General features: G+C 39.3%; 1 protein-coding gene across 1 annotated transcript; it reads left to right on the plus strand.

The window, feature by feature from the left end:
* psmb2 (proteasome 20S subunit beta 2) lies at positions 1 to 26,495 on the plus strand. The gene is made up of 6 exons (XM_043717716.2): positions 1 to 158; positions 3,801 to 3,923; positions 4,999 to 5,069; positions 23,977 to 24,139; positions 25,642 to 25,691; positions 26,305 to 26,495. Exons 1-6 carry the CDS (start codon positions 68 to 70, stop codon positions 26,404 to 26,406), a joined length of 600 nt encoding a protein of 199 aa, XP_043573651.1. The 5' UTR covers positions 1 to 67; the 3' UTR covers positions 26,407 to 26,495.
* The last annotated feature ends 651 nt before the right edge of the window (positions 26,496 to 27,146 follow it).

The following is a 27,146-nucleotide window of genomic DNA, read 5'->3' on the forward strand; positions in this document are numbered from 1 at the left end:
CTGCGGGTTTTGCTGTCTCAGGCTAGGCCCGCGTTGTTGAATCTCTCGCTGTTTCCCGGAGACTGTCATGGAGTACCTTATAGGGATACAGGGCAGGGACTTCGTCCTCGTGGCGTCCGACATGATAGCGGCCAGCAGCATCGTCGCCATGAAGCACGGTACGGACGCGGGGAGGGTAAGAAGGCCGGAGGGAGCCCCTGATCGCAGGCCACACCATCACTGCCTGAGGCGGGGGGCGTGAGTGAGTGATCACAGGGCTTTGGGGAGTGGGGGTTGGAGCTGGTTTCTCCCCCCCCCCTCCCCCCAGGGCTTTGGGGAGTGGGGGTTGGAGCTGGTTTCTCCCCCCCCCCTCCCCCCAGGGCTTTGGGGAGTGGGGGTTGGAGTTGGTTTCTCCCCCCCCCCAGGGCTTTGGGGAGTGGGGGTTGGAGCTGGTTTCTCCCCCCCCCCCAGGGCTTTGGGGAGTGGGGGTTGGAGCTGGTTTCTCCCCCCCCCCCCCCCCCCCAGGGCTTTGGGGAGTGGGGGTTGGAGCTGGTTTCTCCCCCCCCGGGGCTTTGGGGAGTGGGGGTTGGAGCTGGTTTCTCCCCCCCCCCCCCAGGGCTTTGGGGAGTGGGGGTTGGAGCTGGTTTCTCCCCCCCCCCCCCCCAAGGGCTTTGGGGAGTGGGGGTTGGAGCTGGTTTCCCTCCCATGCCAGGCTATGGGGAGTGGGTATTGGAGCCAGTCCCTCCCCACCCAGGGCTTTGGTGAGTGGGTATTGGAGCCATTCCCCCCCCCCCCCCCCCCACCCAGGGCTTTGGGGAGTGGGTATTGGAGCCAGTCCCCCCCCACCCAGGGCTTTGGGGAGTGGGTATTGGAGCTGGTTCTCTTTTTCCCCCCTCTCCCCCCACCCTGGGCTTTGGGGACTGGGTGTTGCAGCTGGTTTTCCCCCCAGGGCTTTGGGGAGTGGGTATTGGAGCTGGTTCTCTTTTTTTTCCCCCAGTCCCCCCACCCTGGGCTTTGGGGAGCGGGTATTGGAGCTGGTTTCCCCCAGGGCTTTGGCGAGTGGGTTTTGGAGAAGGTGTCTCTCTTCTTCAGCCCCCCCCCCCCCCCCCCCAGACTATATTTGGAGGTGTTAGTATTGAAGTGGCTTCTATCAGGGATCCTTCCCAGAGTAGCTAAACCCTCAGGAGCGTGGAGATTGGAAATGATCCATTGAGGTTTGGAGTTTGTGGTTGGGCATTGTTGGAACTGATCTCTTGGAGTTTGAGCAGGTTGTTAGTTGATCCCCCAAGATGTCGAGGTATTTCAGAGCTGAGCATCTGTTAGTTTGGGTAGGAGATTTGGTGGGGTTGGAATTACTGAGCCAGGATTTGGTAGGGTGGTTTGTAGGTGATCACCCTGAGGTTTGTGCGGAAGGGCGTTGGAGCTGATTCCTGTTATTTTGAGAGGGAAGAGTTTGGAGCTGATCTATGCAAAAGACAAAGGATAATGTTAAAGCTGCTATCCAATCAGACAATAAAGGGCCCACGCTTGGTGCAGCAGAGACACCTCAATAGTTTTGGGATTGGCGTAAGTTTATAGGGCTAAGGAGAGGAAAGATCAGGAAAGGATTTGCAAACAAGGAAATCTAAAATCAAGAAAGTTATTATCCATTGAGTGCTCAGACGGTATTATGAAATTGGCAGCAGCTTTATAGAGTGTGGAACACGAGAGGTGGGCCAGGAACAGATTAGAACAGTCAAAAGCTCAGATGAGTTTCAGCAGCAGATGAACTATGGTCTGGTGATATTTTTGAGGCAGAAATAATTGGCCTTAGTATAAAATTCTAATATTCCTATGTGACACCAAGCTTGTGAACAGTCTGCTTCAAACTCTCAGTTGTATCGGAAGAGCACTGGAGTCAGTGACTACTGAGGAGAGATTGTGGTAAGGGGCAAAGACAAATGCTTCAGATCGAGTTAAATGTGATCAATGTACATTGTAGAACCTGGTGTGTTTGTGAATAATGTTGGTTATGGGCAACAAGCAGCTAAGGAACAGGAAGATGTTACAGATATATATCCAAGGGGGGGGAATGTCATTGGATGTTAATTGTGACCTTCACAGCTATGCTACTTGGAGAGATGTTTGGGTCTAGAACAATGCACACAGTCTCAAGGTATGTGATATGCCATTTAGGACTGACACTTCTTTGCTTAGAAGGTGGTGAACCTGTGGAATTCTCTAACAAATAAAGCTGTGGAGGCCAAGCCACTGAATATATTTTTGAAAATAGATTTCTAAAGGTGTACAGGAGTATGGAGAGAATGTAGGAGTAAGGTGTTGAGATTGAGGATCAGCCGTGATTATCTTGAATGGCAAAATAGGCACATAGGCTGTGTTGCCTACTGCTATCCTTATTTTCGATATTAGTAATTGGAAAGATGAGCAGAGACTTGCATGCAAATGTGACTTTGATTTAAAAAATGGGTTGTTGAAGGAAACACAATGTAACTGTCCCTACATAACTGGATGTTCTCACCTTGACCTTGTCCACCCCAATCCAACATAATCTCCACACCATGTGTGCAGTGATGAAGTAGCATCCTCTTGTGACATTTACTGAGGTGATAAATACATTGGATTGATAGCTTGCAGACTCTATCCCATTGTGACTTTTACCTTAAATCTAATTCCCTGCATAAACATTTTAGTAATGCAACTTGTTTGGTCCTCTTCCATCTCAAAATTCAATATTAATCTGAAACTTGTAGAAACCATCAAACATTGACAGAAATATTTATCGTTGTTGTCAGTTCATCAAACAACAGTTTTAGTACTTATTGGATCATGCTCCTTTTAAGTGCAGCAAAATATTTTTTAAAACTATCTTGTTTTGACACATTTTTAAAATAACATAAACTGTACACATTGGAACATGTCTCCAGTAAACTATAAAGAGCATAGAAACCTTTGCTTACTTCCCCTTAAGAAACTGGATAATTGTAATTTGTTGTGGTAATTTTAAGCTGTGACTTTGTAGATCTAATGGAAATAATGACTACAATTTGATGCATAGGTGAGTTCTTTGTGAAACAAAATATCCTCAAAGAGTAAAATTTACAGTTTTTAGTGAGAGACATTCTTTAGTATTATCCAAGGATGTTTTCATTCCGGATCATCATTCAAATAAGAGCTACAGTTCACTTATTTCAGTCTGCTCTTTCAGGCCTTAGCTTAGCTCACAGTATTATTCAGCAACATTTAGAAAATTGAAAGTGAAAGTATAACTGAGCAGTAATGAATACTGATTTCAAAATGACAAAATGGAGTTATGCAAATATCATCTCAATTTAATGTTAGCCCTCAATTTGCTGAGCGAGTGTGTTTTTAGAGGGTGGACAGCAAGACAAAGACTGGTTAATCCCACCTTTTTTTTTGGTATTTCTTACTTTCTTCATCTGAGTTACTCTCAGGACCTGGGATAGATTCAGAGCCTAACCAGCGAATCAGAATTGTTTTGAATTTTTCTTTTGCTTTTTGAACTTGATATATCTCATGGCCAGCTGCCTCCCCACCTGCTGATCTTGAACAGTCTAGGAAGCCATATAATGTGAGGTAGAGTAATTCATTTCAGTGTCAGAATCTATCATATCTGTATCAAAAGACAGAGTCAACAGTGATCATTTTGAAAATGTTTCACAGTCAGTTTTGAGTCAGTTGCTTTCTCTCCTTACTGAATATATGTGTTTATTAAAGTAATTGAATCTCGAAAGATGGGTCTCTATATTTTGTCAGTCATTGCCTTGGGATTTTTAATTTTCTAATTTCTTGGTTTCATTTAGATTATGATAAAATGTTTAAACTGAGTGAGAAGATCATACTGCTATGTGTCGGCGAAGCTGGGGACACCGTCCAGTTTGCAGAATACATTCAGAAAAATGTACAGCTTTACAAAATGAGAAATGGTGGGTAACTGGCATACCTCATTCACCTTTTTCACAATTTGTCAAGGTTTCAAATCATTTATTTTAGTGAGTATGAATTGGGTATTTGATAGTGAGTATATGTTACATCAATTTTTTTTGTTGGTATTGATTCTGTAATTAACCTAAACAGCATGGTCTGTTTAGAGCTGCCTTGGGTCCACGTTTTGACCACACAAATGTGGACTTAAAATTTTTCAAATTCTTAGTCAGAAATTATTTGTAACAGAATCTGTAGTTATCAGATTTCAAACAAATGTTTTAAAATGTCTGAGCAGCTCTTCACGGCACATTCCCTTTTAGAGTTTCTACCTGTTTACTGGGGGAAACCTGATGTTTTAGTACCAGCTGATCAATTTGCTTGACACCTGAAGAAGACAGGGTAAAACACAAAAATAAAATACTGCAGATGCTGGAAATCTGAAACAAACTCAGAGAATGCTCGAGAAACTAAGCAGGTATGGCAGCATCTGTGGAGAGAGAAAAACAGTTAATGAGCTTGAAGGTAGCAATTGCCATGTGTAGCTCCACCCCTCCCTCACAAGCATCAGCTGTTTCCTGGCCCCTGCTCGCATAGCTCTGTGGCCCCATCCTCTCATTTTTCACTGAGTGATCATGACAATTTTGAAACCTCAAAATGGAGTCACAGTGAGCAAGGGTGTGGGAAGCACTGGTTTAATATCTTAACTGCTATAGATGACAGAGCAATTATGATTCAGATTATGAATGTTTATGTTTTATAAAAAGGATGTTTTGCTGTAATAGAATGCAAGCAGTATGTTTTCATCTTTTCAGAAAATGATTTGACGCCAAAGATGTACAGATACATTTCTCCTTTAATTATATCGTAACATTCAGTAGCATAACATTGCTTTCATTATAAAAGTATCATCTTTGATTTACCACGTCTAATGCCACAGGAGATTGTGCATATATATTCCAAAAATTACCATAAGTACAGTTTCATATGTAGTTTGTTCCAAATTATACATTGCACATTTTAGCACCACTTAATCATATGTGTTACAGACCTTTCATCTTTATTTCATCTTTACAGGTTACGAACTGTCCCCTTCAGCAGCTGCGAACTTTACTCGCAAAAACCTGGCAGAGTACCTCCGAAGTCGGGTAAGTGAACAGCTTATACAGGAATGAATAACTTTCAATTTGTTACAGACTTCGTATATTTACCTGTCTCAAACAGACTGCAACAGTTTGTGAAGGCACCCACCTTCTCAAAGGCAACCCGGGATGGGTAATAAATGCTGGCCCAACCAGCAATGCACACATTCCATGAATGAATTTTAAAAAACACACTTTTCATTGTTCAACCTAGCATACTAACTCGTAATTTTGAAGACTTCTATCAATTTACATGCAACATTTGAGGAATAGGTGCAGGGAAAAAAAAAGTCTGTAACAAGAGAATCTAACCATTACCCCTTGATGTTCAGCATCACTGAATTCCCCCAATATCAACATCCCAGGGGTTACCATTGCCCAGAAACTGAATCAGACCAATCATGTAAATGCTGTGGCTTCAAGAGCAGGTTAGAGGCTAGGAATTCTGCAGTGTGTTAATCAGCTCCTGACTCGCCAGAGCCTGGCCATGATCAAAAAGGCACAGATCATGAGTGAGATGGAATGCTTTACACTTGCCTGAATGAGTTTAGCTCCAACAACACTGAAGAAGCTCAATTATCACCCAAGACAAGGCAGACCACTTGAATGGCACACCATTCACCAGTTTGAACATTCTCACCCTCCACCACCACAGAGTGGTAACAGTGTATGCCATCTCTACAAAACATACTACAGCAGCACACCAATGCACCTTCAATTGCACCTTCCAAAGTTGTGACCTCTGCCATTAGAAGTACAGGGAAGTAGATGCAGTGGGACAACATTACTTGCAAGGCATATCCCATCCTGAGTTTGAACTATATTACTATACCTTTACTGTCACTGGGTTAAAATCTTAGGGCTACTTTCCTAACAGCACTTGGATACATCAATTCACACTCCCACATACAGTGGTTCAAGAAGATAGCTCATCACCACCTACTCCAGGTCAATTAAAGATGGAAAAATAAAGCTGGCAATGCCCTCAACCCATGAACACACTTTTTAACATTTGCCCTGAACTTTACCAGCACTAATAAAAATGCTGATTTCTCGGTTATAGAATCATGGAGCTGTACAACATGGAAACAGACCCTTCAGTCCAACTTGTCCATGCCGACCAGATATCCTAACTGAATCTAGCCCCATTTGCCAGCATTTGGCCCGTATCCCTCTAAACCGCTCCTGTTCATGTACACAGATCCCTTTTAAATGTTGTAATTCTCATTCCATGTACATGTACTGTCTGGATGAAAAGTTGCCCCTTTAGTCCTTTTTAAATATCTATCCTCACACCCTAAGCTTATGCCCTCTAATTTTGGACTCCCCTACCCTGGCAAAAAGACTTTGTCTATCCACCCTAACCATGCCCCTCATGATTTTATAAACTTCTGTAAGGTCATCCCTCAGCCTCTGATGCTCTAGGGAAAATAGCCCCAGTGTATTCAGCCTCTCCCTGTAGCTCAAATCCTCCAACTCTGGCAACGTGCTTGTAAATCTTTTCTGAACCCTTTCCAGTTTCACAACAAATTTCTATAGCAGGGAGACCAGAGTTGAACATAGTATTCCAAAGTGGCCAAACCAATGTCCTGTATATCCACTACTCAATGCACTGACCATCAATGGCAAGCGTACCAAACATTTCCTTCACTATCTTGTCTAGCTGCGACTCCCCTTCCATGGAACCATGAGCCTGCACATGTTCAGCAACACTCCCCAAGATCTCACCATTAAGTGTATAAGTCCTGCCCTGATTTGCCTTTCCAAAATGCAGCACTTCACATTTATCTAAATTAAACCCCATCTGCCACTTCTCAGCCCACCTGATCAAGATCCCGTTGTGCTCTGAGGTAACCTTCTTCGCTGTCTACTACACCATCACTTTTGGTGTCATCAGCAAATTTACTTACCATACCTTCTATCCAAATCATTTATATAAATGACAGAAAGTGGTGGACCCAGCAGTGATCCTTTCAGCGCACAGCTGGGCACAGGCTTCCAGTCTGAAAAACAACCCTCTTTTCTTTAAAACTGTAACCTCTCTCCATCTGATCAGTTAACAATACCTACAACCCAGTTTCTTGATAACTCAAAGATTGATGCAAGAGTATTAAATTCAATATTCCAACTTCATGATCTATCCTGATCTCTGGAGCTTCCACCATTTATAGGCCCAAGTATCAGTGTAATAAGATAGTTTTGTTCTCCATATAATTTGAAATCTTATAACTTAGATTTTTGTTTCTATTCCAAACTTTCAAAATATATTTACTGTAATTTTTCTATGAAGACCTACATCTGACCGTATTATAGACATTCTCTTTCTATTTTTGAACTCATTCCAACTTATAGTTCATCTGCTGAAGTGCCGCAACTTCCCATATCCCTGTGTAGAATACAATGCAATTATAGAAATTATTATAAATGCAGCATAATTTTACAAACTTTCCAAAATCTACAGGTTACAAGCGTTAGACAATATTTATGATTGTATATTTTTAAATTAATGCACCAGCATTTGTGTTGATCACAGTGTGTTGTAGCATACCAGAGCAAAACCATGGACCTGTGATAGTTCCCAGTGCAGGAGAATGTATCATAGGAAGGCACCAAATAGTATCCCAAGTGCATCAAGGTAACAGAAAGAGGGGGGAAGAAGTTTATCTGCCACCACACTTGGCACCATCTGGTGACTGTGTTTTTAGAGCATTGTTGCCAAAAGCTTTAAAGATCAATGAGCTAGCTATTGTATTTTACTTGACAGTGAAGAGTGTGAATTGGAGAAAGTGTCTAGTTCCCAAATCCACACAGTTTCTAAACAGGTCTTAAACAGAAGACAGAATGGTTAAAAGTTGAAATGCAATTGTCCCCTTTCTGTGAGGAATCAAATCTTAAAGCCTGTGTATTGTGGAACCATAGAAGTCAGTTTCTTAACAAAAGTTGCTCATAAAATAGAGAAGCATTGTGACTTTTGTCAGCTGAACATTATGAAAAGTAACGTCTATGACCATGTGAGGGCTTTATCAGACAAAACTTGGCAATACCAGAACAGAGCTGAAAATATCTTGCTGGAAAAGCGCAGCAGGTCAGGCAGCATCCAAGGAACAGGAGAATCGACGTTTCGGGCATGAGTCCATCTTCAGGAATGAGGAAAGTGTGTCCAGCAGGCTAAGATAAAAGGTGGGGAGGGGCATTGGAAATGCTATAGGTGGAAGGAGGTCAAGGTGAGGGTGATAGGCCGGAGTGGGGGTGGGGGCGGAGAGGTCAGGAAGAAGATTGCAGGTTAGGAAGGCGGTGCTGAGTTCGAGGGATTTGACTGAGACAAGGTGGGGGGAGGGGAAAGGGAAATGAGGAAACTGGAGAAATCTGAGTTCATCCTTTGTGGTTGGAGGGTTCCAAGGCGGAAGATGAGGCGTTCTTCCTCCAACCGTCGTGTTGCTATGGTCTGGCAATGGAGGAGTCCAAGGACCTGCATGTCCTTGGTGGAGTGGGAGGGGGAGCTGAAGTGTTGAGCCACGGGGTGGTTGGGTTGGTTGGTCCGGGTGTCCCAGAGGTGTTCTCTGAAACGTTCCGCAAGTAGGCGGCCTGTCTCCCCAATATAGAGGAGGCCACATCGGGTGCAGCGGATGCAATAAATGATGTGTGTGGAGGTGCAGGTGAATTTGTGGCGAATATGGAAGGATCCCTTGGGGCCTTGGAGGGAAGTAAGGGGGGAGGTGTGGGCGCAAGTTTTGCATTTCTTGCAGTTGCAGGGAAGGTGCCGGGAGTGGAGGTTGGGTTGGTGGGGGATGTGGACCTGACGAGGGAGTCACGGAGGGAGTGTCTTTTCGGAACGCTGATAGGGGAGGGGAGGGAAATATATCCCTGGTGGTGGGGTCCGTTTGGAGGTGGCGGAAATGACGGCAAATGATACACTGTATATGGAGGTTGGTGGGGTGGTAGGTGAGGACCAGTGGGGTTCTGTCCTGGTGGCGGTTGGAGGGGCGGGGCTCAAGGGCGGAGGAGCGGGAAGTGGAGGAGATGCGGTGGAGGGCATTGTCGATCACGTCTGGGGGGAAATTGCGGTCTTTGAAGAAGGAGGCCATCTGGGTTGTATGGTATTGGGACTGGTCCTCCTGGGAGCAGATGCGGCGGAGACTAAGGAATTGGGAATATGGGATGGCGTTTTTACAGGGTGCAGGGTGGGAGGAGGTGTAGGTGTAGTACCAGAACAGAGCATAACAGCAGTGGGTGACTGAAAGCATCATCAAAAGGTTAGATTTTGAGCAAACTGGAAAGAGAATAGGAGTAGGAATGGTTTATGGTGGATTTCCAAAGTAAATGGACCAGAATAACACATTGTAGGACTTGGGTAGATTAGAAATAAAGTTGAATAAAGCCATTATTTAGATACAAGTTTGAGAATTTTAAATTTTGAGGCTTTGAGATAAGCAATTTTGGGTCAGCAAGGGCAGGAGTAATGAGCATACAAGACTCTGAGCAGGAATGTTTTTAACACATGACTTCATCAACACTGACTATACAGTTGGTTCGGGATATAACGGGATAGTTCGGTTCTTGTGTAATCTTTATATGAGTTATTTGGAAATTGCGCAATAGGTGCGCCTTTTAAATTATTGGGCCCGGAATTGCGTTATAGCCAATACAGGTAAGGAAAGTTTGCATTCTACAAACTTCAATTGCGTTAAAGCCAATTCGCGTTGAAGAATCACTCGCAGAACCGACTGTATTGACAGCTCTTTACCTACCCTAAAACCACCTACTGATGGACAGAGTTGTTCATACCAATTCGTGCATTATCAGTTTGATCCACAGTAGCTGCTACTGTTTATTTCAATTTGTTGCATTCAGGAACTTGAGTGAAAAATTCAAGATAGTTATTTATTCAACATATGAGTGAGTTTTTATTTTTTTTTCTACGTGTATCTGTATCTAAAACTCAAGCAAGTGATGTATGTTCAATTCCATTTCTCATAAATCTCAGCATATAAGAATAATTAACTTTGACCTGTTTTCCACATTCAATTGCTGTCCAAACCTCCCTCTTCCAAATGAATGAATGAAGTCATGACACCATCACCTGCCTAGATTTAGGAGACATGATATTGCTGCTCTGCATTATGCCAAGCAAAGCAAAATATTCAGTACAAGACAGAGATGATAACATTTAGTAAGATGGTGTTTGTATATTGTATAACTTTAGGAGTGTCTGTTCTATGATATTACTCTGAGATTTTGTTTCATATAGTGAGTGGTTAAAAATTCTTTCATGATCAACTGTTTTAGATGCAATATTGAGTATGAATTGGAGAATTGCATTCTCTGTTTCTGGCCTAGTGGCTAATTAGGCCCTTTGAGTAATTTCTATTTTGTCATAAATTATGAACCTGTGGGAATTCACGAAATTACTCAAGCAGCTTTATTTACCAGCACTTGCTCCAGTATAGACTGGCTGGTAGTGAGAATGTTCAAATGTTACAATACCCAATGCAGATTTAGTTCAAACATCCACATGAGTCACTTAATATATTACGAAAGCATTTTGATCCATTTACCATGGAATTGCTTAATACCACTCCAAACTGTTACCTTGCCGCAGCTTTTCATTTAATCAGTTTACCGTACCATTTAGCTGCCATTCATGTTTTAGTGTATAGAATGTTTATGACACTTTGTGGTTTTCACAATCTGTAAATTATATTGTGACATTCCTTTATTCACTCGTGTGGCATGGGTGTTGCTGGTTGGCCAACATGTATTGCCCATCTCTAGTTGACTTTGTATTGAGTGGCTTGCTAGGCCATTTCAGAGGATAGTTGAGAGTCAACCACATTGCCATGGGTCTGGAGTCACATGTAGGCTGGACCAGGTAAATATGGCAGATTTTCCTTCCCTAAAGGATATTAGTGAAGCAGATGGGTTTTACCGACAATTGACAATGGTATCATGGTCACCAATATGTTCTGAATTCCCGATTATTATTGAATTCACATTCCACCATCTGCCATGACAAGATTCAAACCCAGGTCCTCAGACCACTAGCTGAGTTTCTGGATTAATAGGCTAGCAATAACAGTGCTAGGCCATTGCCTCCCCTGTTATGTTGTATAAGAGAAAACAATGTTGTAAAATAAAAATGAATTACAGTTGTCTTTATTCTTCATACATTTCCTTCCCACTGCAGGCATTTACCTTTATGGCGAAGGAGAGATTATATTTAAGAGGTGAAATTTAGTCCAGCTCCAGTTCAGAATTAACTGCCACAAAGGTTTATTCATCCTAAGGCTTAATCAGACAAATGATGGGATCATATGTTGCATCACCTAATTGCAAAGCTATGATAATATTTTCAGCTTATTTTTTATGCTCATTAGGTGATTTCAAAAGAAATAAGAAATAGGTTTTATTACAGTTCATGAACACTTTTTGTCATCGAGTCGTAACAATGTACAGCACAAAAACAGACTCTTCCATTCAAGTCATCCATGCTGGCCAGATATCCCAACCCAATCTTGTCCCATGTGTCAGCACCCGGCCCATATCCCTCCAAACCCTTCCAGATGCCTTTTAAATTAGATTAGATTAGATTAGATTAGATTACTTACAGTGTGGAAACAGGCCCTTCGGCCCAAAAGGTCCACACCGCCTCGTCGAAGCGCAACCCACCCATAACCCTACATTTACCCCTTACCTAACACTACGGGCAATTTAGCATGGCCAATTCACCTGACCTGCACATCTTTGGACTGTGGGAGGAAACCGGAGCACACGGAGGAAACCCACGCAGACACGGGGAGAACGTGCAAACTCCACACAGTCAGTTGCCTGAGGCGGGAATTGAACCCGGGTCTCTGGCGCTGTGAGGCAGCAGTGCTATTGTAATTGTACTATCCTCCACCACTTCCTCTGGCAGCTCATTCCATACAAGTACCACCCTCTGTGTGAAAAGGTTGCCCCTTAGGTCTCTTTTATATCTTTCCCCTCTCATCCTAAATCTATGCCCTCTAGTTCTGGACTCCCGCACTCCAAATCTATGCCCTCTAGTTCTGGACTCCCGCACTCCAGGGAAGAGACTTTGACTATTTATCCTATCTATGCCCCACATGTGTTTATAAACCTCTATAAGGTCACACTTCAACCTCCGACGCTCCAGGGAAAACAACCCAACCTATTCAATCTCTCCCTATAGCTCAAATCCTCCAACCGTGACAACATGCTCTTTCAAGTTTCACAACCTCCTTCCAATAGGAAGGAGATCAGAATTGCACATAATATTCCAAAAGTGGCCGAATCAATGTCCTGTACAGCCGCAACATGACCTCCCAACTCCCTGTACTCAATACTCTGACCAAGAAAGGAAAGCATACTAAACACCGCCTTCACTATCCTATCTATCTGCGACTCTACTTTCAAGGACCTATGAACCTACTCTCCAAGGTCTCTTTGTTCAGCAACAGTCCTCATGACCTTACCATTAAGTGTATAAGTCCTGCTAAAATTTGCTTTTCCAAAATGTAGCACCTCGCATTTATCTAAATGAAACTTCATCTGCCACTTTTCAGCCCATTGACCCACCTGATCAAGATCTCATTGTAATCTGAGGTAACCTTTTTTGCTGTCCTCTACACCTCCAATTTTGGTGTCATCAGCAAACTTACTAACTACACCTCTTATACTCGCATCCAAATCATTTATATAAATGACGAAAAGTAGTGGACCCAGCACCAATCCTTGTGGCACTCCACTGGTCACAGGCCTCTAGTCTGAAAAACAGCCCTCCATCACCACCCTCTGTCTTCTATCTTTGAACCAGTTCTGTATTCAAATGGCTAGTTCTCCCTGTATTCCATGAAGTCTAACCCTGCTCACCAGTCTCCCATGGGGAACCTTGTCGAACACCTTACTGAAGTCCAAATAGATCACATCCACTGCTCTGTCCTCATCAATCCTCTTTGTTACTTCAAAAAACTCAATCAAGTTTGTGAGACATGATTTCCTTGTCATTGACGGATGTAGGCTCTTGTGTTGTCTCATGATTTAAATGCCAATATGATATTCAAGTGAGTAATTTATTATAATACCTGGAATTCCTACAAAAATTGAAATCACACTAAATATTTTAAAATTCAGAAGTACATGTTAAGACGAGTGAAAAGATGGAACAAAGCTATTGTTTCCTTTTCCAAAACGTAGTGAAATTTTGTCTTCAGATAAGAAATGGTAGCAGGATTAGGCCATTTGGCCCCTCAAGCTTGCTGCACTATCCAATAAGGTCTTGGCTGATTTTATTAAGGGCTTAACTTCACTTTCCTGCTTACCTTCTTAAACCTAATTCCTTTTAGATCAGATGTCTGACTAACGCTTGTGTACTCAATCACTCAACCTCTGCTGCACTGAAGTAATGCATTTGAAAAAGTTAATAAACCTCTTAGAGAATAATTTTTTCTTAAATCTGTCTTAAGTGGGAGAACCCTTATTCTGAAAATAGTCATTGTGATGTTGTGACTGCCACTTTTATTACTGTAAGCTACAGCACCAGCTTCAAGGTATCACCATCTGAAAGAGCACATGTAACCGATGCTTACACCATCCCCCCCACCCCTACCCATTTCCAGAAAAGCACATCTGCCCATGCCAGTGCTCTCCCTGCAGTGTAGTCCATCTGGAGCAGGCAGGCTGTCAGGCAAGTCCAGGCATGGCAGACTGCGGGGATCAAACACAGGGGATCTCAGCTACACCTTGCGACCTCCACTAACCAAAAACTTGTTAATTACCTTATTACAGAATTTATTTTAATCAGTTGTAACAAGTCACAATTACAGTGCTCTGACAGGGGAGTACATGCTTAACCATTCACAGCATTTACCTGTGCCATATGTTGCTAATCATGTGATGTGTGTCAGACACCTAATCAGCTAGCTTCATCAGCCCCCCTCTTGCACTTTGCGCAGAAGGGTGGGCAAAACATCCCAATTAAATTATCCATAATTGATGATGTTGTATTGGCACTGAACCTTGCCCTCCCTTGACACCTAACGTTTTTAGTTAGCCAGCTGTTTAATTTTCCCTGGTGGCTTGGAGCTGTGATCTCAATGGAAGAATGTGTTTAAAGTGAGCTAAAGGATGGAACGACACTTATTTCCCAGAACTGCGATCGCTGCCTGCCCTGGATTCTAGACAGCACAACCAGCTGCAGTTATTACCTAGACTCCGCCCCCTTGAGTGATAAAATTCATGATGTATAAAACGTTTGACAGGGTCCTAACCTCTGAAGTCTTAAATCTCTATTTTTGGAGTAATAAGCATGATGAGAGACAATACCATAAGCTTTAACATTTTCATAATATTTTGTAAAATGTGTTAAAGTTTGAGCTCTACCTTGTATTTTCTTGTAATACCAAGTAGCATATCAATTATCCTGTTATTTTGTGGATTTTCTGTGAAACCTATTTTTCAGTTGCTATTTGGCGCACAGTTTTGGTGAGAAGGTGATTAACAGATGTGATTTATATAATCCATCCTCATTCAAGCTGTGAAATATTTCGATTTCATGAATCAATTGATAGAATAGTACTCTGCTTGTTAAATATGCGTTCAGAGTTGTGAGCAGTAACATGATGTCATCACGTTGAACAAGTCCCAGCTCGTTCAGATTATGTTTCTCAGTTCATATCTGTCAATCAATCACCTAATACACTGTGGTTAAAAACATGTCCTTGTTCATTTTATAATTTTACCTTAAGTCAACAGTTGGTCAAGTACAGGCCCAATCCGTAACCAACCAGTATATCTTCAGTACATATTTTTATGTGAATTTAAATGATTCTGTATCTTGTGCAGCAAACTGTTACAGCATGTGCAAAGTGTTATTTAAAATGGTGAAGCACTAAAAATACAGTGGCAAGTGAAAATCACTTCTTCAAACATAATTTGGAATTAATTTATCTCAAGTTAGTTTATCTCAACCATTCTTAACTCTGAATGGTTAAGAATCTTATGTTATTGCGGCAATTTTATGCATTCTCCTTAAAATCACATCCATTGCCTCTAAGAAGGGTAACTGAAAATCCAAATTCATCTTAATTTATCAGAGGTGGAGTATGAATTTTAGTGAGCAAGTTTGCAACCTTGTTCATAAATTTCCATATGTAAAGCCAAGTTCTTGGAACTACTCCAATGAATTTAATTTCAAGCCGTGCCGCAAGTTTCAAGGCAAACTTGCTCTGTGCATTTCTTTATTTAAACAGGACGTTGAAGTAACAATAGTTTTCACAGCTGGTCAGAAGCACTTTGTTTGTGATTTCTATGCTAGTGACCATATCTGATCATTCTTAGTTTATTTGGCTAAAAGCATAATAGTGTATTTGCTGTTCAATGTTTAAACATGGAAAAAAAAGTTATTTTGCGAAATCACCAAACTGGCAAATGTCTATGTTGTATGGGAGAGCACAAAACCTCATGTAGATGTCATGTGAAGTTCTACTTTCAGTCATTTGTCTGTACTCGCAAGTTTGGAACTGTGTATATTATGTTATAGTAACTGGCCAATTAATTTAAGGAGACCAGAAAATAGTTAACCCACAACAATGCTTCCTTTTGAATAAAAATACAGTTTTGATGTAGGCACTGAATAAGTCAATGATCCATATTATAATCAGCCTTCTGAAGGTAAATATAGATGGTAGAACGTGAGCAGGGGAATTTACTGTTCCCCAGTTTTCCTCTCCTAAACTCCTCCAGCTAAAATAAAACCTCCAAAACTTAACTCATACTTTAAGTGAAATCTCTGAACTAAGTCTGAATTAGTGAAGCTGTTATTTCCTGATACAACCACATGCACTGTACAATCCAATTTAATCTCAATTATTTCATGAATAGTATTTAATATTCAGGCCTTTTTTTCTGGTAATCCTCTTTGAGTGTAAACCCTTCTTAATGACAACATTGGTTAGTGGTTGGAAAATTTCCTTTTTGTAATACTTTTCTGCTAGTACTATTTAACTCCTAGGACATTTAAAATTTGATAGACTGACTCAGGGGCTAGGAGAAAGTGAGGACTGCAGATGCTGGAGATCAGAGTCGAGAGTGTGGTGCTGGAAAAGCACAGCAGGTCTGGCAGCATCTGAGGAGCAGGAGAATCAATGTTTTGGGCATAATCCCATCATCATATAACCGAAGCGTCGATTCTCCTGCTCCACAGATGCTGCCTGACCTGTGCTTTTCCAGTACCACACACTCCATTCTGATTCAGGGGCTGGTTATTGTAAATCTCTTGGTCAAATGCCATAGCACGTGAGAAACTATTATTTGGCATTCATTTGACAGAGTGTTATGTAGTGTAAATGCATTTTTAATGGGACCTCTTTTGTAATTGTGATAGTTCCTTTAGTTGAGTAGCGCTCCCCCCCATAAAAATACCACATGCATCTGAGGAGCAGGAGAATCAATGTTTTGGGCATAATCCCATCATCATATAACCGAAGCGTCGATTCTCCTGCTCCACAGATGCTGCCTGACCTGTGCTTTTCCAGTACCACACACTCCATTCTGATTCAGGGGCTGGTTATTGTAAATCTCTTGGTCAAATGCCATAGCACGTGAGAAACTATTATTTGGCATTCATTTGACAGAGTGTTATGTAGTGTAAATGCATTTTTAATGGGACCTCTTTTGTAATTGTGATAGTTCCTTTAGTTGAGTAGCGCTCCCCCCCATAAAAATACCACATGCGCGTGCACGCGAGCGCACACACGCACTCTCTGTCTCCCTCTTTGCCTCTCTTGCATACACACATGCACATACAGACACCTTTTAGGGACAGAGTTGGTGACAGCATAATTACTCCGAAAGCATGAATACAATTCTAAAACAATTATACCTGTCCTGTTTCAGTTGGATCCCTTGTTTTATTATTGAGATTGGGGCCCACCTCATGTCAGGGACAATCCATATAGCACACAGATATCAAAAATGTACAGAACCAAATGTTCAACAAATCCTATCATATCTGTTCTTCTCATCCCATGGTAAATTATGAACCCGAGGATAGTTTTATTGTAGTTGGGGTTGTAATTCTTAATGCCATTTTCTTTGAGTCGCTTTTGCATTGTAGAGGTAGCATAAGATTACCCTTTGACTTTGTTGCAAAGTATCTAGCTTTTGGGTGCACAAACATCATATTCTCGTGTTTCAGGTGTCTCTGTCTATACCCTTAATGTAGTAACTACTTAATTTTGTATACTGTACTCTTTTTATGACATTAAATATCCATTTGAAGGTCATTTTTAAGATCAATTTTGACATGTTTTCTTCTACATGAGGATTTAAATTGAAATCATCTTGCTTTAATTGCCATCTGAAAAAGTCGTAACTTTTTTTTCCAATTGGTCATCAAGTTAGTTCATTGTTTATATGATATTTAGTTTTATAGAAAATGGTTGAAAATTAAAAATTCAGTACGTTACTCAGCTCTTTTTAAAAGTGTTATTGTTTTTGTGACTTACAGAATTTTAAAATATCATTTTAACTTTTCATCTTTTTAATTTTGTAAATTAATGAGAGTGCAATGGGCCATTAATACGCTGAACTTTTATTTTGGAGCTTCAAAGTTGACTGTCAAGCCAGACGATTTTCAAGATGGAAACAGATCGAATATTAAATGCATGGGTAGTCTGCCAGTCACATAGAACTTCATTCAGCAATGAATCGCAAAGCTAATGGGTTGTACAGAAAATATGCATTCTGAAGGTTACCATCAGCCACTGTGGAGAAGTATTAAGAATCTATGTGGCTGCAAGTGAAATTGTGTAGGATGTCAGTTCTTGGCTCTAAGTAGCTGTTGTACTGTTTTTTTTTATGGGTGGCTACGGAATGTGGTGATCGTGGGTTTTATTTTCCTTGTAGTAGCTGATGGGTTCAAATTTACGATGTTTAAGTGTGCTTGTATTGAAATCTAGTGCTTTGAATTCCTTGTGCTCGCTGACTACTTAATTACAGCTGTAGCAGAGCTGAGGGGGTTATAGTTATGCGATCTGAAGCACTAAATAGGAAAGTAGTTACAAACACCACTGCCAAATGTGTATTACTGGTTTTGAAAAATGAGAGCTATTTACAGTTCATACAGTGCATATTCATGCTTCATAGATATTCTGAATAGCCTATATTATCTGACTCAAGTGGAAAAAAGCATTGCAACTTCTGCAGGAGCTGTGATATGTTTTTTTAAGACGACAAAATGTCGTAAAATATTTTACTTGGGCCCTTCAAAGGATGTACTTGAATACGTTACTATAAAATAAAGTTTCAAGCTATCACATCTTACACTAAATGTCAGGAAAATCTGAATGTAATATCAATGTTTAAACTTTTAAAAAGTTTTCCGCAGGTAATAACTGATAAATTAAAGTTTATTTTAAATATTATGCTCCAAAGTTGTGAAAATGGTTATTTTTCATTCGTAACTTAAAATTAGCACTGATGGATTTTATTTAAAAATGGCTGTCTGAAACAGATCTATTTAATTTTCACTATTGTATCCCAATTAATAGGCTTCAGCTGTATTGATCTCTGTTCTGAATTTAGCTCAAAACCTGACTATAAACTCTTTTATTGTCAAAAACAAATCTTTTAACAGTTAATCTGTACGCTGGCATCTTTACTCTGGAATGCGTGCGATAAAATTCTAATTTATTAACTTCGTACTTTTGCTCTTAAAAAACACTTCTCAAATTAACTGTTGTGATTTACAATGAAATAAGTGTACAGTGTCGAGGCACCTGTAATCCATGGCAGAAAGGGAAGCATTAAATATAACAAATTTAATTAAGGGGTGATGAATGAGTATTTAACTGGAGACACTGTCACTTTATTAGTTGTAATTTGATGCAGTATGGGTATTCATTCAATGTTTGTATTATATTTCATACAAAGATATTAAAGTATTTGAATGCATTAATATGTATTTGCAAGTACTTGACCTCAAAAATGATGATATTCTGATCAATTTGTAATACATTTGTCTTACAGCAAAGCCCTAGGAATTATGTAACATAAGGGACCAAAATTGAGGACTAATATATCCACTATTTACCATTGTCCGCTTAGTTGAGGTGAACAATTCTATCACTAAAGAAAACCTTTTAGGGAACCACTTATATTATTGTTTTCTAATTACCTTTGATCTTTTTCAAATATCATCTGGAGCTTTTACCAATGTATTCCTGTTAAATCTGTTGCAAGTTAGTTTTGAAAACTAAAGTGACCTGTTTTTTTTAAGTGTGTATGATTTTTCAAATTAGGTACAGCCATATTTCCTGTTCAAAAGTAGATTCTTAAAGCCGCACCTGAGGACTAGCTTTCCCGAGCTCATCTATGTAATACAATTTAGGTAAATGAATTAATGAGTGTTGCATATACCGCATCAGAATCCAATATTGTATTCAAAATTATGACTGGTGCAGATTATGGCAAGAACTCAAGTTCCTGGATCTGCAATATACATCGTGGTATTTCGTCTGTTTCTGAACCTTTTTGGCTGTAGGGATTTCATTATAAAATTTAAAGAAAGCATTTAGGTTTTAAGAACATCTAACTTATCAATCAAGATTCAAATTGTTCCAGCAGCTTCTTAGAAAATATGTAAAACTTCATTTTTTTTTTATTCATCTCCTGAATAATTAGCATTCAGCTAATTTCTGCCATTTTTAAAAGGTGGCTCAATGATTGAACAGTCATGCTTACTGCAGTGAGGGCATGTTCTATAACACATCTGGTATTCTTTTAGAATGATCTAAACCAGTTCTACCTTGTGTTTAATTGTTTGGAAGTTAACCACATTTAGTTATTTGCCCACATTTCTCGGGGAAATTGCTAACTCAGTGCAGGAAGAATAATAACTTCTATCAGGGTTCATTATAGTTTATTTGAGTTCTTCAAATTTTAGAAGTTTTTTCCCAACTATTGTAAGAGTTATTATTAATTGTCCAATGAGCAAAGTTAGAATAAACTGGCCTTTTCTCAAGCCCTTCATTTCTGCAGGCCTCTGCTCTTTTTTGTTTAGTTTGACCCTTTCTGGTGAGAGGAAACATGTTAAAACTAATGATTTTCTTTTCATGTTCTGAGGTATGTGTCAGTGAGCAAATTTTTTTTCTGTTGATTATTATTTCCAACAAACAAACTGAAAAAAATGGTGTGGAGAGAAATACCATATATATTCAAGTAATTGTCAATTTTTTTTAACTACCTTTTACGGTTAACTTTATGGAGTTGACTATTACATGGATACTACTTTTGAGGGGCTGAAATTCATGCCCGTAAAAACTCATACCATATCATTAGCAGAAGCCAATTGATCGCTAAATGAATAAAGAAAAATAAACAATGAATTAGAGTAATTCTGAAAATTCAAAGTGGAACACAACAGCCAGCGGACTGGAGAGCTGGAGTGGGACGTGACGGCCGGCACACTGACTCACAAACATTGATCTGTTACCTGTGAAGAATTAGAGCTGGCTTTTACATGAGATATGTGGAAAATTCCAGACTATTTGGCCAAAAATAAGGGGTCGACTTTTGCATGAGATCGGCTGTTACTCGAGTATACCCAGTAGCTTTGCTTTCCTAATCGTATAAAATATGTTTGTTTGTTTTCTTTTAGCTCTACAGGATTAGCTTTTTATGTAACAAACTGTTGTTCAGTCACTCCCTTAGACAATGGAATAGATTACACAACAATAAACAACATCAACTTTGCAACTAACAAAGGTTGATTTCTTCCCACATCACTGGCTTAGTTATGTTACCATGTATGCTGACTCTGAAGAAAGGTTATATTTCTACAAGTCCGTTTCAATGTCCTCTTAGTAGGTACAGTGTGTTCCTTTGCACAATATAGTATCTTTAAACCTTTTGTGTGCAAACATAAACATGCAGTTTCTTAAAGGGAACGAATTTTGTGCAGCCTCATGGTCACTACATGCTTGTTTACATGTGCACCTCATATAATATGAACAATATTCTTTGTGATGCCACTGATGTGGAAGTCTACTGGAACTGCTATGCATTAATTTCAAATAGTGACAGAAGTAGATCTCATCGGAAAGGAATATTGTACTATAATGGTACAATATAATTGGCAGACTGTTGAAATTGGAGTTATTTTGCTGTGAGATCCTTAGCTAGTATCACAGATTCCCAGAAGCTTGAGTCTTGTGCAGCTGGCCGCCAGGCAAATGTTACATTGCAATGACTCGTTAAAGCTGCCTGCCAGGAAGACTTCCATTTAGGTGCTTTTTAACGATTCCCTACAGTTTTGTATCGAGCTTCAAGTTCACTGTGCGAGGCCCATGCTTTTAGGAATTAGTGTGGGTCTTGAACAATGTAAAAACAATTTATATTTGATTTATATTTTAAAAAATGCTAAAATACACTAGGTTTGTCTTTCTTGATCCCATCACATCAAAGATTGAGGCAAAATTACAAAGCTAAGTCTTTGGTTTCAAATCTTCATCTTCACTGGAAGTCACTCAGCCCTCTCTATGGAGGTAATTTTTATTTGTCCACTTCCTCCAGAGACTGCTTTGGGATACTTTTGCTAGCTGTTTGGCTCAAGGTGACATCTGTTTCCGAGGGATATCTGAGCTATCTTGCTTTTACAAGCAAATGAAAAATGTAGATAAATGATGCTGGGCTTTAGAGTTACATGCCAATGTTGTTGCTATTTATTCTAGATTTGTTTTCTAATTCTTCAGAGAATCAATTCTTCAATCCTTTTGTTCACCTTCTGTTTGAAAAGGCAGGGACTAAGGATTTGATTTGTTTTAAGCATAGGTTTGATTACCAAATTAGATAAATTAGAAGGTAAATGGGTTGGCACGGTTGGGTGTTTGTTGTAATGTTGTATCATTCTGCTGTGATTGGTCAGGAAGTCAGTCAGTAAGACTTCCCTCGTCAGTGTTTTATTCTTTCTCAAGTTGTGCCGGCTGTGGTGCAAGTTTCTAAAGATTTAATTATGGCTGCTGGGGGTTGGAAGAGTTCCAATATGAGATTAACGCTCCCGCTCCCCTGCTCAGTAGGATACTTCCTCACTCTCTGCCCGAACTGTGAGCTTGTTTCACCAGATGTCGCAGAAAATCTCGTCAGTAACGTGCCCCCCCCCCCCACCATTTGCTTTTACATTTCTTCATTAAATTGATTACCAGGCCTGTGTAATTTCACACAGTTTACTTTCTAAATTTTATTAGCAGTCTTTGTTTTTCTTTAATCAAGCCTAACACAAACTTGCATTTCTTAAAGATTTGATAATGCAAGTCATTGTTTTAACAAAAACCTAATAGGCTCAACAATTCAATTTTTTTCATTTAAAGCTATCTCTGGATAGCGATAAATCCATTAGACATAATTTTGTGTCCAAATTGATATGTTAATAATCCAATGAGATTTGTTTATGTAACAATAGTTTTGGTCTTTGCTTGGGTTTCAAATGATGTCTTAAACCTTAAAAGATTATTTTGTTAACTGTGATTTGGATGCTGTCTCTTGCTTGCTTTCTCCTCTATCACGTTCACTTGTTAAAATCTCACTGGCTTAATTTAATAAAATTAACATTTCAAATTTTACAAAGTTAATTCTTTGTTTTTTTTAAATCATCTGGAATCAACCTGTCTGGTAATCATATTTGAAAATTGTTCAGTGAGAATAGTTTGCTGTAGTCTTGGATGCATGGTAAAGACCTTTGCTTTTGTCTGAGATTAGCAACCAAGTATTCTGCATCATGTGACCTATTAAACCAATTGGATATGTATCGCCTAAGGTACATGACTTGTCCATTTTGATTGTTCTACTTGATACATTAAGCACCCCCCTTTTCATTTCCCATCAAATGCAGTTTAATTATGGTTTGTATCAGATATATTGTTCTATTACACTGATGTTACAAGCCCATTGTTGATTGCTGGCAAACTTCAGTTATTCATCCTGTTATTCACCATGAACCTTTTGAAACAGCAAGGAAAGTACTGAGGATAAATGCACAATAACTGTGTTACACATGCATGGGATTATTGGTTTCTGATTTGGAGGTATAAAGTAACTGCTGTTTATCAGTGTACAAGTTTATTAAATCCTGGACCATGTTATCTCCGTCTTTTTGACTGGAAAGATGCATATTCTTTCTTCCTTCCTTCCTTTCAGAAGACTAGATATAAAGCACAGGTCAAGCTCAAACAAAAGTGATTGCGAAGCCCAAAAGCTACAAACTGGCTCAAATGTTAGTTTGTTCATTTTCATACTGATTGTATTTTTCCTTTAAAACCTAGTTTGAGTCTGCTAAAGTACAGTGATATGCTGTGACGAGGAACACAATGTTCTGTGCCTTCAAACCCCATGTCATATTAGCAGTACTGCCACATTACAAAGTGTAATGCTTATTGATGAATTAGGAAACAATATTTGCCAGGCATTGACACACACAAAAGGAAAATTAATTCTTTAATTTTATTCATGTATGCTGATATAATAATGCAGTTTCACAGTATTCAAGATTTGAGCTTTTTATAAAATTGGGATAGTTAAATGCCTTGGGTAAGAAATTTCTTTGGCATTTAATGCCAGCTAAGTGTGTTGAATAACAGTAATTGATCTGCCTGATTAACTCTGTAGTTAGTTGCAATACAAAAGTTTTCGATTTTTGGCCACCTTTTGATTTTATTTGTCAGGTAACAAATCATAGTATCCCTCCATTTTAGTTTAAAGTTGTTATTAGGAAATTTGTCAAGTTCCAATTATTACTCGGGGTGCATGGAATACATACAGAATTTATTTATAGAATTGAAAAGTGCCATTTATCAAAAGCATTATCAGTTTGTTTTCAGTGATAATTACCCTCATTATGATGCCATCCCATTTTATTTTTTAGACGCCGTACCATGTGAATATGCTTCTCGCTGGCTGTGATGAACACGAGGGTCCAGCACTCTACTACATGGACTACCTGGCAGCTCTGGCTAAAGCCCCTTTTGCTGCTCATGGATATGGAGCATTTCTAACCCTCAGTATTTTGGATCGATACTATAAACCAGGTGGGTGTCATTTGTGGTGAGAAGAACTTTGGCATTGTGCTGCAGATTTTTAGGTACTTGCCCTATTTTCCAGCTACTTTGCACCACAGGATTGAATGTGTTTGTCTGAGCAGGTGAAAGCCAAGTGTTACACCCGCAACAGTGTGCAGTTGTCCTGTTTATGCCAGCAGCTTTTCAGTCACTTGTGTTCCTCCAACTCTGTGTTGGACATTTAGACTACATGTGTTTTGACTTAATTTGTTTCGAGGCTTTTTCTTAAGTTTAATTTTCAACATGCGAGTTGCTCTCAGACACAAGGTTAACATTGAGCCAGTCCAAAGATACTTCGGTAACATGCAAACTTTTTCCTTGGAAGCAGCCAATGTATATTTTGTGACGCCAACTGTAAAGAGCTGATAGAAAAGGAACTTTCTAAATACCAAGTGATTTAAAATATTAACTGTTTTCTAAATTTAAGATTAAAATGGTAATTTGGTTAATGTTTTAGTGAATTATTTTGGAGTCAGCAGTTTGAATTTAATTTTTTACCAAAATGCAGTTCACTGACTTTGACATTGTGTTGACACATCTGACATTAAAGAATGCAGAAGGTTGCTCTTCAGGGAGGCGAACAGAAAAGTAAAACATGTAAAATGTCCCGTGGTCATTGTTTCATTCTTCTGCAATACCCTATTGAATGCATTCACCAATCTGATGAAAATTAGATTTTAATCTTGTTTTTTAAATTCCAAAACACATGTAACCACTTTAAGATGTTCACAAGCTAGAATCCTACTTAAGCAACTTAAAATATCTTCTAAAATTGATGATGTGCATACGATGTCATCAACACAGTTGCAAGTATGATAAAATATACAGAAATTAGTGTATCCAGCTAAAGTAGAATTATAAGATCGTAATAATTGTACTAGTACTAGACTTTTAACTAGCCAAGGCCAGGTATTTGCACTATTTAAAACAATTACTAGTGCTTCAAGGGTTAAAAACATATATTCATTGTACACTATAAAAGAAACTACTTGCTGTCACTGTCTAAAGTGGCATTGACTGAACTGCAAATAATGCAGAGGAAACACAGGTCCATACTCCTAGAAGTAAAAAGCACGTGTCACTTGCATTGATGAATCTAATGCTCAGCAGGAGGCCAGTGAAAGAAGTGCACTAACTGCAGCCGGCATCTGCAGATGGAGCTCATTTTCACACTGTTTGCAATAAATTGAATCTAAGAGGTGCCTGTCCTTTTCCCGAGTTTGGACCAGGAAAAGGGGGCGGATTCTGATGCGCTTCGATTTCTAAAAACTAATTGATTCGTTCCAGCTTGCAGTTTGAGTGGGTCTGACTCTGTTTAAAAACCCTGCTTTACATATGGACTATATTCAGCTGTGAGTCAGATAACTCCTGTTTTAAAGTCTGGACTTTATTTAATTTTGTGCGGGGGGGGGGGGAGGAGGATTGCTTTTATTTGAGAAGTCTTCAAAAATTGAAACAATGTGTGTTTGCAGATCTCACACGCGAAGAGGCATTAGAGCTGTTGAAGAAATGCTTGCAAGAGGTGAGGTCCAAATCTGAATACAGTTGTATTGGAAAATTTGTTTGATACAAAGAACAGTTTTCAACTGTGAGACTTCTGAAAGTTGCTGCATATGTTTATATTTTCACACATGACATCAGCAGATGAAAATAAAACAGTTTATTCCCTTTATTTCCCCTGTGCTGCTGCGTTCCAAGCAGGCAGCGGTATTTATGTTCTAAGCAGAGTAAAATTTTTTCTTTTGAAGAGTGTTATTTCACAATTGTTGAATTTATGAACTGCCTGCTGTGGGTTCATCCTTCATTTAATGAAAGTGTTCTCTGACAACACTTGTGACTGCGTATGGGTTTCCACCTGACTCAAAATGCTAACGTACTTGTAGACGGCAAATAAGGGACAGTTCCAGCTTCAAAACAATCATATTTGCAGTGTCTTAAATCTTTTGAATAACAGTTGACATGAGGTGTCCTGTTATTCCATTATATGAATTTGTTACTGTCAAAAGCCAATTTCATATACAAGGTAGAAAAATATTTTCCTGTTAAATATATGTAAGATTAAATGCTTCCGATGTTTGTCATTGCTAAATGAAATATTAGTTTTGTAAGATTCATTTATTTGTTCTCTTTTTCAGATCCAAAAACGATTTATTCTGAATCTTCCCTCGTTTACTGTTCGAATCATTGATAATGATGGTGTTCATGATATGGAACAAATTTTTGTGTCAAAAATATGATTTTACTTGCAGTAATTTTTGTTTTTACTTTCAGAGATTTATGTATATGAGCTCAGAATAAAGCTGGAGGTTCAGAGTTCTGGAATTTATTTGAAAATGTGGTCTTTCAATTCTCTGTTCAAATTTATATTGACGCAATGTTAATTGGGGATATGAATTTTGAAAGAAAATTCTTGAACAATTACAGAAAGTATGAAATACGAACTGAAATACTATGCATTGAATTATTTCAGAATTAAGTGTGTCAGTTTATTCTTTCTGGTTTTGTGCTAGATTATTTGAATTGCATCTCTCATAAAATTGAGATGGAAGGATGCCTTATTCAATTCATTATGAGCAAATCAATATTTCTTGTCTAAAAAACATTTTGCAGCAACACCTAAAAGGTGAGGTTTGTAACTGATGCAATCATTAATTGACAAGATTCTTGAGACTCATGACACTTGAGACTTTATATAGACAGAAACAAAGAAATGTTTCATGCTGTATCCTGCTGAACATAGATCTCATCGCAAATATATTCATAAAATGATTTATATTTGCAAAGCACGGGGTCTGACTGGAAGAGTGCCATCATGCCCCGGCCTTCCCGGTTTTGTCCTGGATTGAATTCACTTTTCCTTCAAAGCTCTGAACAGTTGTTTTCTATTATTGGAAGAAGTGCTACTTTATTTATTTTTTTCTGCTAATTAATGCAAAAGTGCAGCTTTCATGGAAATAAAATTTATTTCATTCTTATT

Source organism: Chiloscyllium plagiosum, unplaced genomic scaffold (assembly GCF_037043375.1).
Source record: "Chiloscyllium plagiosum isolate Xiang-an unplaced genomic scaffold, Cpla_swu_hap1 HiC_scaffold_30, whole genome shotgun sequence".
Taxonomy (NCBI): domain Eukaryota; kingdom Metazoa; phylum Chordata; class Chondrichthyes; order Orectolobiformes; family Hemiscylliidae; genus Chiloscyllium; species Chiloscyllium plagiosum.

What these genes read in the sequence shown, in the direction of transcription:
- psmb2 (XM_043717716.2), top strand. Translation starts at nt 68, where the DNA reads ATGGAGTACCTTATAGGGATACAGGGCAGGGACTTCGTCCTCGTGGCG. An exon ending in GCTTTACAAAATGAGAAATG is followed by an intron (nt 3,924 to 4,998) that starts GTGGGTAACTGG and finishes TCATCTTTACAG; the next exon opens with GTTACGAACTGTCCCCTTCA. An exon ending in GGATCGATACTATAAACCAG is followed by an intron (nt 24,140 to 25,641) that starts GTGGGTGTCATT and finishes GTGTGTTTGCAG; the next exon opens with ATCTCACACGCGAAGAGGCA.